The following is a 12,558-nucleotide window of genomic DNA, read 5'->3' on the forward strand; positions in this document are numbered from 1 at the left end:
TCATCATCACTGAGCAGAGAATCATTTGTATCCTTATCCCTCTTAATCACGTTCTTTTGTGTTTGTATTTGCTTTCTAAACACTAAGTCTTTCTTTGTTCTTGATTTCAGATTTTGTATTTTCAGGTTTTGTAATTTCAAGAGTTCTTTGAGTTAATGGTAGGTTAGATCATTGTTTCTATTTTTAAGAGCTTTAATCTTTTATATACTGTATTTAATAACTCCATTTGTTTAATTTTTATCGAGATATGGAAGAGGCTGTAGAAATGCAAGGAGCTGGAGAAATGCAAGGAGCTGGAGAAATGCAAGGAGCTGGAGAAATACAAGGAGCTGGAAATTTGCATAATAACAGTAAGTTTAATTTATTTTATGTATGTTTTGTATGTCTATGTCGATATATCATGTTGAATATTTTGCATAATAACAGTAACTCCATTTGTTTTGTATGCCTTATTAAAAGTTTAAGGTAATAGGTCCTTTAAGATTAAGACATATGACTACATAAAAATAAGATTAACAAACTTTGAAACTAAGCCTATAAACACTTAACAAGTTGATGATGTTGGTTGTGTGTTGATTATAATCTTCATTAATTTTCAGTAATGGAGAATGTTACTCAAAACCAACCTTCTTCATTAACATCTGGTGTTGGTGCAACTGATGTTGCTGCCAATGAAATTCATGTTGTTGGACTTCCTCCACTTGGAAAGAAGAGAAAACAAAATGCTAATGGTCCTAGGAAATCCTCTCCTACTTGGGACCATTTTATTAAATTGCCTAATGAAATTGAAGCAGTAGCTGCTTGCAAACACTGTCATAAGAAATATTTGTGTGATCCAAAAACCCATGGGACATCTAACATGCTTGCTCATACAAAAGTATGTACCAAGATGCCACAAAATGATCCTACTCAAACTGCCCTCTCCTTTGCCGGTGGAGAGGGTGGTGGCTTGGTTGCCGCAAGCCAACGATTTAATTTGGCAGCTTGTAGGAAGGCTATTGCTCTCTTTGTGATCCTAGATGAACATGCTTTTAGGGTAGTTGAAGGGGAAGGCTTTAAGTTGTTATGCAAACAATTACAACCCCAATTAACTATTCCATCAAGGAGAACTGTGGCGAGGGATTGTTTTCAACTTTTTGTTGATGAAAAAGCAAGATTGAAAGGTTATTTCAAATCTGATTGCAATAGGGTAGCCTTAACCACTGATTGTTGGACATCCATTCAGAATCTTAGTTATATGACCCTAACTGCACACTTCATTAACAATGATTGGAAGTATGAAAATAGGATTCTAAGTTTTTGTTTAGTTCTTAATCATAAGGGTGAGACAATTGGTAGAAAAGTTGAAGAGATTTTAAGGGAATGGGGAATAAGGAATGTGTCCACAATCACTGTGGACAACGCAACATCTAATGATGTAGCTGTTGCTTATTTGAAGAAGAGGATTGATAATATGGGCGGTTTAATGAGTGATGGATCTTTCTTTCATCTTCGTTGTTGTGCACACATTTTAAATCTGGTGGTTCGTGATGGTTTAAAACAGAATGATTTATCCATTTCTGCCATTAGAAATGCTGTTAGATTTGTTAGGTCATCACCCCAAAGATCTACAAAGTTCAAAGAATGTATTGAGTTTGCTAGAATTAATTGCAAGAAACTTCTCTGTCTAGATGTTCCGACAAGGTGGAACTCATGTTATTTGATGCTAGATGCTGCTGAAAAGTATCAAGCCGCATTTGAGAAAATGGAAGGTGAAGATTTTAGCTATTTGGAATTTTTTGGATTAGTTGGCCCCCCTACTCTTAATGATTGGGAGAATGTTAGGTGTCTAGTAAGTTTTTTCAAAATTTTCTATGATGCTACTATGGAATTTTCTTCGTCAAAACAAGTATCCCTTCATAAGTCATTCCACCAACTAGCTTCAATACATTGTGAGCTTAAAAGATCATCCATGAACTTGAACACAAATTTAGCCTCAATGGGATATGAAATGAAGAAGAAGTATGACAAATATTGGGGGGAAATTGAAAACATCAACAAGTTTATTTATTTTGGCGTGATTCTTGACCCTAGATACAAGTTAGGATATGTAGAGTGGTGTTTTAATGATATGTATAATGGCGAGTCGGTGCCTTTTACTAATATGATTAATGTGATAAAAAAGGAGTTGTTTAAACTATTCAATTGGTACAAGGGTATACATGAAAAGCAACATGGACCCTCTACTAGTCCTAATGAGGGTGGTTCATTTGGTGATGGTGTTCCTAATGTTGAAGTTCCATCTCATTTTGCAAGGGTTGAAGCTTTTAAAGAGCACCTTAAACAAAAAGATTCAATAGATAAAAAAAATGATCTTGAGAGGTATCTAGATGATAATTGTGCCGATGATTTTAACTTTGACATCCTTATGTGGTGGAAACAAAACTCTTGTAGATACCCTATTTTATCAAAAATGGTGAAGGATGTTTTAGCTAGTCCAGTATCCACTGTCGCTTCTGAAAGCACGTTTAGTACCGGGGGCAGAATTCTAGACACATATAGAAGTTCACTAACCCCTGAAATGGCAGAGGCTTTGATTTGTGCACAGGACTGGTTGAAACCTACACTTAGTCAATTCAAGGACTTGAATATAAATGAAGAATTTGAGTTGTCTGCCACTATTGTTTCAGGTATGTAAGTATTTGAGTATGAGTATTTAGTGTATTAATGTATTGGCTTTGGTTTTGATTTAATTATTTGGTTTCTGTTTAATTTTATGCAGAATTTGGTGGTCCCTCTACTAGTGGATCAACATCTGGTGATGGATCTAATGCTGTTGGAAATAGAAATGAACCAGTTGCTGGTTCATCTCAATCACATACTTGATGATGGTTGTGGTTTTTGTATTTTTTCATTTGATTTACTTATATCTATGTTTTTTACATGTATTAATATATTTTTGTGTTTCATTTCAGTTTGTTTTTTGGAGTCATTTGTGAAAATGACCTTATTTTGGGCTACTGATTATTTTGATGATGGTTGTGGTTTTTGTATTTTTTTCATTTGATTTACTTATATCTATGTTTTTTACATGTATTAATATATTTTTGTGTTTCGTTTCAGTTTGTTTTTTGGAGTCATTTGTGAAAATGACCTTATTTTGGGCTACTGATTATTATGGATAATCAGCTTATCTATCAGCTAATATCCTCAACAGTTATTTTTTTTGTGATAATATATCAACCAATAGTCCTGAAGAGGTTTTTGATGCTTTGAAGAATCAGACTGTGGATCTGGTTTTAACTGCTCATCCTACGCAGTCGGTTCGTCGATCTTTGCTGCAAAAGCATGGAAGGTTTGTACTGTTTATGGAATTGTGGATTACTGCATATTATGCTGAAAATGATCACAATGAATTTGAAAACAGGTTATCACAGAAGAGCGCGGCATAGCTCTCAACAAAGTCACGCCAGAACTCCGCGAGAAACTGTAAGAGATCACTGCACCACTCTCTCACTATATGAATCGGAAATTTTGTTTGTTACTTCTATTTTAAGATACTGTTTGTATTGATTCCTTCTCTGTTTTTGTAACTTACAGACACAAGACCAGACTCCACATTGGACAATTGGTGAAGGATACGTCGGATAAACTTAAACAAGCTAGTGAAATTGATCATCATGTTGATGTTAATGTGAGTTTGAAGTTCTATTATCTATTTCGATTGCATGCGCAAACAAATCAGTTTATTGGTATTTTATGATCTATTTTTAAAAACCATGAGTTTCTTTAAATGAATCTTATGATCGAGTTTTTTATTTACTGTTACAGTAGTAGTCTTATTTACTGTTACAGTAGTGGTTTCTTGATACACAGCTTTTAACCATGATAACTTCATTGCTCAAAATGTTTTCTTCATTTTCTTATTTGTATATTCATTTGATTCCTTGTATTTGTAGCCTGTATTCAGTGCTTCTGTTTTAGTTGAGATGATGGAACCTGACGGGTCTTCAACAATTTCGGTGATGAGTGGAGAAGGAGAATCTTTGTCAGCTCAATTGGCTCATGAGGTTATGGCTATTCAGGTAAACAGTGACTCCCAAACAGAGAATACTTTTCAATAAAAATATAATTCTGGGTATAAACTTCCTATCATGATCACAATTGTCCTATTTTTAACTTATTCCCGACCGATGTGTTCGATCAATTTGGGATGCTAAAAAGAATCTTTCTAGCTTGTTGTTTTTCTAGCATCCACATGTCATATTCTGTTGGTGGTGTCGGAGGGAGTCCATGATGACAAGTTGTGGCATTTGATGTCAACGGTATGTACATTGCTCTAAGTTTGCTTGTGATTCTTGCAGATGCTTCAATGTTGTGTTTAATGCCTGTGTGATGATTTCATGTTATGCTGAAGTATGCAGTCATCTGAAAAACTGTTGTGCCTATTGGTTTCATCTTTTATTATTTAATGCATTTGATGGGTATCTTCTTCTTAGCTCAATTTTGGCTTAAGGAATTGGGCTAATAGATCAAGGCCTTCTCTTACTTTCTTGCCTATATGAAATCAAGTGGTTTAAGATCCATTCATTATTCACAATGATCATTTCGGTGAATAGTTGCAAACTTTATTGGATGTATTGTGTCTTGGAAGTCATTGCATTTGTCAGTCTTAAACATCATATTTTTCTGTTAACTCGGCAATTTGATCTTGTTATTCTGTCAACTAATTTTTAAGTGCAAAAAACATCAAGTGATTCAGTATTTGTTTCCGGATCATTTTATCTTCTTGTTTTGGCACATGCATGATGTTGTTAAATGGCAACTGCTCGTAACATCTTATTATTCTCCACAATTTATCTGGAAAGCTGTTTCTGGGCACCCTTGTCTTGCACATCTTGTGCAGACAGTTAACTCATTAATAAACATCATGTTGTTAAACCTATTGATGCATTGAAAAGAAATAATCATGTTGTGCTTGTTGTAATGTAGGCTGACTTACTGAAGAATGAAATTTCAGACCCATCCTTAATGTCTTCATCCCTTTCACAAAGCTCTAGCTCAGAGCTTGAGAAAGATAGCAAAGTTTCTGAAAGGGAATACATGGCTACTCCTGTTTTTGTACACACGAAGTAAGAAATTTCTTTTTGCCCGAATATATTTACAGAAGAATTTGTGGATGGTAGTTCGGATTATTGGAAAAAGAAAATTAATTGCAAGAGAGACCCAAAAACAAAGCCACGAGAGGGAGACAACTTACACTCCTTTTGTTCCGCAAGATGCTAAGCCATCCAGGTGGCTGACCAATGTTATTGGAGTTTTAGTTGAAGGGGCATAATTGCTAATGCGCTGTTGTTATTGAATTCTATTATGCATACAACTGTACAATACTTATAGCATGGGCTTTTCTTTCTGCCCTGCAGCTATACAGTCAGTGGAGTAGGTGTCAGTTCTGATAAAAGTCAAGAACAACGTGCCCTTCTTGTGGAATCTAAAAGGTAATTTCTTGTATTTTATTTTCTAGTAAATGATTTGCAGTATTTATTTTTTGTGCTTCAAGAGGGCCAAAGCCCAAAGAGAAAACTAAACAACCAACCTACTCACAGTTTTACCTCTAATATCATCTAGAAATAAATTATACATAAAATTTGGGCACTCGTCATAGTAAAGAATTCCTCCACTAAGACTGATGCCAACCTTTGCAAGAGTGTCCGCCGCACACTTGTTTGCTCACGATAAACATTCATAAATCTGATTTCCAGAACTTGCGTGATAATGATTTTGATTTTTCGAATTATGCTCAGCCCCGTCCCTTTTCTGAAGTTTGTATTCATTATCGCATCAACTACTTCTTTATTTTGCGTCATAATGATTTGCAGTATTTATATACTCGTATAAGTTATATTAAACTGGAATGGAATTGATCCAAAAGGCGTGTCTTCTTCTTTGTAAGTTTTCTGGGTGGTGCAAAAGATTTGTGAAATGATCACTAGCGACATTCTTCCATGGGAAATTAAATTGTTGAAAAATTTAACTTGCATCTATATTATCCTAAGGCTACTTTTTCAAATTTAGCCATTTGCATCTTTTTTGTTGCTTAGCTCTTAAATTGTTCATGCTGCAGACAGGAGGTAATATCCTTAGATAATGAGATTTCCTTCAATGAGGCTATCATCGAGGAAAGAGAACAAGGTATTCAAGAAGTCCAGCAGCAGATTGGGGAAGTAAATGAGATCTTCAAAGATCTTGCCGTGCTTGTTCATGAGCAAGGAGCAATGATTGGTAACTAGTTCCCCCCAACCCCCACCCTTCATTTACTTTTGTTATTTATGCATCCTCTATCAAGTCGTTTTATATGTCTAGACTGGTTTATAGTAGTTGATGTTGAGAATTTCCATTTTGCAGATGATATTGGATCCAACATTGAGCATTCCCATGAAGCCACTGCCCAAGCAAAATCAGAACTTGTGAAAGCTTCTAAGACACAACGATCAAGTTCATCTTTGGCTATCAAAACTCTCCGGCGGTGTTGCTGTTTTCAAAGTTTGTCATTCATTCTTAAAAACCGGCGGTGTTGCTGTTTACAATAGCTGCAAATGCTGGTTTTGATGGTTCTTTAATTTACAGCAAATGGTTGGAACAAGATAATCTTAATTTGGGTTTCGATGCTGCTAAAGGTTAGTAACAGTGAAGGTTGTGATGCTGTATCGTTTATGATACCTTAACATTAAAAATGATTCTGTAGTAAAAAGAAGGTTGTTTAACTATGGTGCTTATTCTGCTAAAACAGGAACTTATGTTGATATGGTGAAGGCTGGGATTATAGATCCTGTTAAAGTTGTTAGAACAGCTTGTTGGTGTAAGCCCTAGAGGCCAATATTTTTGGTACTTGTATCAAATTATTTATTAATAATAAAAGGCATTTTCTTTATTATGGTTGATTAATAAAGTCCCTAGAATAGATAGTCCGTTTAATGTATTAAGTTTGACTTAATCATGAGAACACATTAAACATAAGGACACTATTCTCAAAGTATCCGTAGTCGAGCTTTAATGTGAAGTGGGATAACATTAAAGCATTAAGACTATTATGTTTGTAGACTGATGATCACATCTCATGGATCATGGATAAAGAGTTATCAAGTCTTAAACATAGGTATGAATATTAGGAGTAATATTTATACCGGATTGACCCGCTATGAGAATACTATATAGAAAGTTATGCAAAGTGTCATAAGTTATTCTCATGGTGATAATGGTGTATACCACTCTTCGACCTGAAAACACTATGGATCCTAGATGTAGAGTCGAGTGCTTTATTGCTGATCCAACGTTGTCCGTAACTGGATAACCATAAAGACAGTTGATGGGTACTCCACGAAGCATGCTGAGGGACATGAGTGTCCTAGATGGAATTTGCCAATCCTGCGTAACAGGATAAATGTCTATGGGCCCAATATTGAACTGGACAAGGGTGACACGGTCTATACCTTGTGTTCAATATAGACATAAGGGCAAAGGGGTAATTATACACATAATTATTATCACAGGAGGTTTTGTCAGATCACATGACATTTTCGTGACTTGGGTAGCAGTGATGTGTTGCTAGATACCGCTCACTGTTTATTATGTTAAATGCGTGATTTAATATAATTGCCAACGCCGCGAAAACCTATAGGGTCACACACAAAGGACGGATTGATGAGAGATAGAATAATTAAGGAACATCGTAAGGTACGGTGTACTTAAGCAGAATACGAAATATGGTAAGGTACCAAATACTTAAGTGATTTTGGCATATTATGAGATATAGGCCAAAATGCACTTAAGTGGGCTTTTTGGCTTGAAGCCTACACAAGTGGTTCTATAAATAGAGCTCTTGTGCAGAAGCTTTGTATGGGAATACAACACAACTGAAGAGTTGGAATTTCGTATCTCTCTCTCACTCAAAGCCTTCATTCATAACAGCTAGCACTGCGATTGAAGGAATCCGTTCGTGTGGACTGAGTAGAGACGTTGTCATCGTTCAACGTTCGTGATCGCCCCATGGATCTGTATCAAAGGTTTGATCATTATCAGAGATCTGCACCAAAGGTTTGAATCGCCACAAGAGGTAACGATTCTATCACTGATCATGCCCATTCGTAAGGATCACTAAATGGAGAAATTTTTAAATTCCGCTGCGCCTTGGATGGCAATTCTCCAACAGTGGTATCAGAGCCACTTACGAAACCATGAATCTGATATCTGTTTTTGTTATGTAATAATATGATTAAAACAGAATGAATCATAAATTAAATTGAGATCGATCAAGTTACATATATGTGATATATGTAACCCTGATGCAAAATACGTTATATATGATATAATGTTCTTGTTTCGTTCATTCAAAAACCTCGATGATTGTTTTCCTTTGAGCGATCAATGGTCGTTTGCTTCTTGATCCGACATTAGTATGGTGAAGCAATGACGTGTTGATCAATCATACTGAATTAACAATCGAGACGTGTTTGACGGTCTGAAATTGGTGCATTAGGGTTAGTGACGGCACAAGGGTTGTGTTGTCAGAGAGTTATGCGATTGGGGTTTGAACGCACAAGAGTTGTGCTTCCTAAACACTTTTTGGAACAGTGTTAACCGGTTAACGCGTATGGTTAACCGGTTAACGGAATGCGAAATAAAATTTTTGAGATTTTTTAACAGTGTTAACCGGTTAACGCATATGGTTAACCGGTTAACGCAAGGCGGAAAACAGTTTTCCAAGACATTTTCAAACAGTGTTAACCGGTTAACGCATTTGGTTAACCGGTTAACGCAAGGCAGAAAACAATTTTTCAGATTTCAAAACAGTGTTAACCGGTTAACGCATATGGTTAACCGGTTAACGCAAGGAAATTTTCGCCCATTCGGCTAACTCAGTGCTTTAAAAGTGTCAAGTGTTGATACGAAAAGCGACATCGATTTTAAATGAATTGTTCATTAAAATGTGATGATCGGTCGTCGAAATTTAATTTGATTTTAATTAATTAAAGGAATTAATTATAATAATAATAAAGTGTTTATTATTGTCTTGTGGTGATCGGTTATGGCCTTAGTTTTCCTTTGTTTTGTTTTGGATTTTTAAAATACGACCTGCGTGTCGTGCCTCTCTCTTAATCTCCCAAATGTAACTTCTTTTCTCATCTCACTCCCTCGTATGTAAAACGAGTTTCTTTCATGTAATGTAATGATATGAAGAAAGCAAAGAAGTCAGTGCCAAAGGAGGACAACCTTGAAGATCTTGCTTGGAGAAGCTTAGATCGTTGTAGGTTAGCTTAGGTTCTCTCATTGGCTTGGGAGAACAATTGCGCTAGGGGCCATAACTGTTTCATTATGTATGTATGTATGTTGATGCATGTGAATGTATGTTGATGCATGTGAGAGACGGTTTATATGATAAACAAGCCGGTGAGATCAGAAAAATTGCAATTCCCTCAAAACTAAATATTAAGTTTTAAGCTTTCCAAGTTTTAACACTCATCAAGACTAGTATCGAATAATGTAGGTTTCGCCTACGCGAGGTGCATGTTCTATATTAGTAAGGTGCGATGGGATAATTGTAATATCCAACTGTTAAAACAATGGGTCAAACTTAACTAAACAAATTATAATAAGATTATATATATGTTTAGAAGCAAGAGTTGGGATAATCCATATGATGGATTGGAATAAGGAGTTATTCACCCAACTGAAATTTTCGAGAGTTGTATGAGATACAATTGGAAGGAGTTCCTACCTAAAATAACCTAGTTTTGTGTAATCCGCCTACACGGACTTAGAACGAAGTGAAATATGGATCTCGACCCACTAGAAAATCTTCCAACGGGATTTTCCGAATCAGATGATGAGGGTCATTTGTTTTGAGTAAAATAGTGGGAGCATATTTAATTAAAGGCCTAATTAAATATGTCAATGATACTTATATTTTCATTAATCCTTGTGTAGATTACCATGACAACAAACACCTCTAACAACATATTGTGATCAAACCCTGAGAAAGAAAAATTGTCTGGGACAAATTTTCTAGATTGGTACCGAGACATGAGGACTGTCCTCAAACATGATAAAGGGAAAGGCAAGGAAGTTGCCAAACCCAAACCCACTAGTGCTGCCTTGAAGCCTAGTGGAAGCATAGAAAAGGAAGGCACCTGCTTCCATTGCGGTAAGACCGCACACTGGAAGAGGAACTGCCCAAAGTACCTGGAAGATAGGAAGAAAGGAGTAGAGACTCCAACTTCAAGTATTTTTGTTATTGAAATTAATTTATCTACTTCTGCATCATGGGTATTAGATACTGGATGCGGTTCTCACATTTGTACAAATGTGCATGGACTAAAAAGGAGTAGAGATTTGGCAAAAGGTGAAGTCGACCTACGAGTTGGCAATGGAGCAAAGGTTGCTGCATTAGCCGTAGGAACTTATGAATTGACTTTACCTAGTGGTTTAATAATTCAGTTAGAGAACTGTTATTATGTACCAGCAATTAGCAGGAATATTATTTCCGTTTCTTGTTTGGACAAGTGCGGTTTTTCATTCATAATAAAGAACAATTGTTGTTCAATTTATTTGAATGATATATTCTATGCTACTGCTCAAATGAACAATATATTATATGTCCTTGATCTTGAAGTGCCAATTTATAACATTAATACTAAAAGGATGAAACCTAATGAGTTAAATCCAACTTACCTTTGGCATTGTCGATTAGGCCACATAAATGAGAAACGCATTTCCAAACTCCATAAAGATGGATTGTTGGACTCTTTTGATTATGAATCATATGAGACATGCAGATCTTGTTTAATTGGAAAGATGACAAAATCTCCATTCACAGGAAAAGGTGAAAGAGCTAATGATCTTTTGGCCCTCATACATACTGATGTATGTGGACCACTGAACATACCAGCCAGAGGAGGTTTTCAGTACTTCATCACATTCACTGATGATTTCAGTAGATATGGTTATGTGTATTTAATGAAACACAAATCAGAGTCCTTTGAAAAGTTCAAGGAATTCAAGAATGAAGTACAAAACCAACTGGGTAAGAATATTAAAACTCTTCGATCAGATCGAGGTGGTGAGTATTTAAGCCTAGAGTTTGATGATCATCTGAAAGAGTATGGGATCCTATCCCAACTCACTCCTCCTGGAACACCCCAATGGAATGGTGTGTCTGAGAGAAGAAATCGAACCCTGTTGGACATGGTCCGATCCATGATGAGTCAAGCCGATCTTCCAAACTCCTTTTGGGGACATGCGCTGTTGACCGCAACTTACACACTTAACCGTGTTCCATCCAAAAAGGTTGATAAGACACCATATGAGATATGGAGTGGTGAGAAACCACATATGTCTTACATGAAGATTTGGGGTTGCGAAGTTTATGTGAAACGAAAAATTTCAACTAAGCTTGAGCCCAAATCTGACAAATGCTTATTTGTGGGATATCCTAAAGAAACAAGAGGATATTACTTCTACAATCCTTCTGAGGGCAAAGTGTTTGTCGCTCGAACTGGAGTTTTCCTAGAAAAGGATTTTATTTCCAAAGGAACCAGTGGGAGGAAAGTAGAGCTTGAAGAAATTCAAGAATCACAAAGCATCGATACACCTATGGAGGAATTAGAGCAGGAAACACAAATGGTTGTGGAAGAGCAACCTGCTCAAGTAGAACAAGACCAGCGTAGGTCAGGCAGGATACGTCACCTACCTGAGAGATATGGATATCTCATAACAAATCAAGGTGATGTATTACTCATGGATCAAGATGAGCCTGTGACCTACCAAGAGGCCATAACTGGTCCCGAGTCTGAGAAGTGGCTAGAGGCCATGAAATCCGAAATAGATTCCATGTACACGAACCAAGTTTGGAACTTGGTAGAGCCTCCTGTAGGAGTTAATCCTATAGGATGCAAGTGGGTCTTCAAAAAGAAGACTGACATGGATGGTAAGGTACATACCTATAAAGCAAGACTGGTTGCAAAAGGATATAAACAAATTCATGGGGTTGACTATGATGAAACCTTTTCACCAGTTGCAATGCTTAAATCTGTTCGGATTTTACTTGCTATTGCTGCATATCATGATTATGAAATATGGCAGATGGATGTCAAAACTGCTTTCCTTAACGGGAATCTTCTTGAGGATGTGTACATGACACAGCCTGAAGGATTTGACATACCAGAAGAAGCCCATAAGATATGTAAGCTACAAAGATCAATCTATGGATTGAAGCAAGCTTCCAGAAGTTGGAATCTTCGTTTTGATGAAACGGTAAAACAATATGGATTCATCAAGAACAAAGATGAGCCTTGTGTCTACAAGAAGGTTAGTGGGAGCATGATCGTGTTCCTGGTGTTATATGTAGATGACATATTACTCATTGGAAACGATATCCCTACCCTGCAACAAGTAAAGACTTGGTTGGGGAAATGCTTTTCTATGAAGGACCTAGGTGAAGCAGCCTATATATTAGGAATCAGAATCTATAGAGATAGATCACAAAAACTGCTTGGCCTAAGTCAGAGTACATACATAGACAAA

General features: G+C 36.4%; 2 protein-coding genes across 2 annotated transcripts; both read left to right on the top strand.

Annotated features, from left to right (window-relative positions):
• The first annotated feature begins 247 nt into the window (after nt 1–247).
• On the top strand, nt 248–3,431 carry LOC127131947 (zinc finger BED domain-containing protein RICESLEEPER 2-like). Its single transcript, XM_051060826.1, has 5 exons — nt 248–350; nt 600–2,669; nt 2,762–2,842; nt 2,955–3,023; nt 3,169–3,431. The coding sequence occupies exons 1-5, from the start codon at nt 248–250 to the stop codon at nt 3,429–3,431; spliced, it is 2,586 nt and encodes an 861-aa protein (XP_050916783.1).
• Nucleotides 3,432–3,707: 276 nt separating this feature from the next.
• Nucleotides 3,708–6,849, top strand: LOC127131948 (uncharacterized). The gene is made up of 8 exons (XM_051060827.1): nt 3,708–3,731; nt 3,939–4,064; nt 4,972–5,100; nt 5,377–5,477; nt 6,104–6,261; nt 6,385–6,522; nt 6,570–6,656; nt 6,725–6,849. The coding sequence occupies exons 1-8, from the start codon at nt 3,708–3,710 to the stop codon at nt 6,847–6,849; spliced, it is 888 nt and encodes a 295-aa protein (XP_050916784.1).
• Nucleotides 6,850–12,558: the final 5,709 nt, after the last annotated feature.

This window comes from Lathyrus oleraceus, chromosome 3, assembly GCF_024323335.1.
Source record: "Lathyrus oleraceus cultivar Zhongwan6 chromosome 3, CAAS_Psat_ZW6_1.0, whole genome shotgun sequence".
Lineage (NCBI taxonomy): Eukaryota > Viridiplantae > Streptophyta > Magnoliopsida > Fabales > Fabaceae > Lathyrus > Lathyrus oleraceus.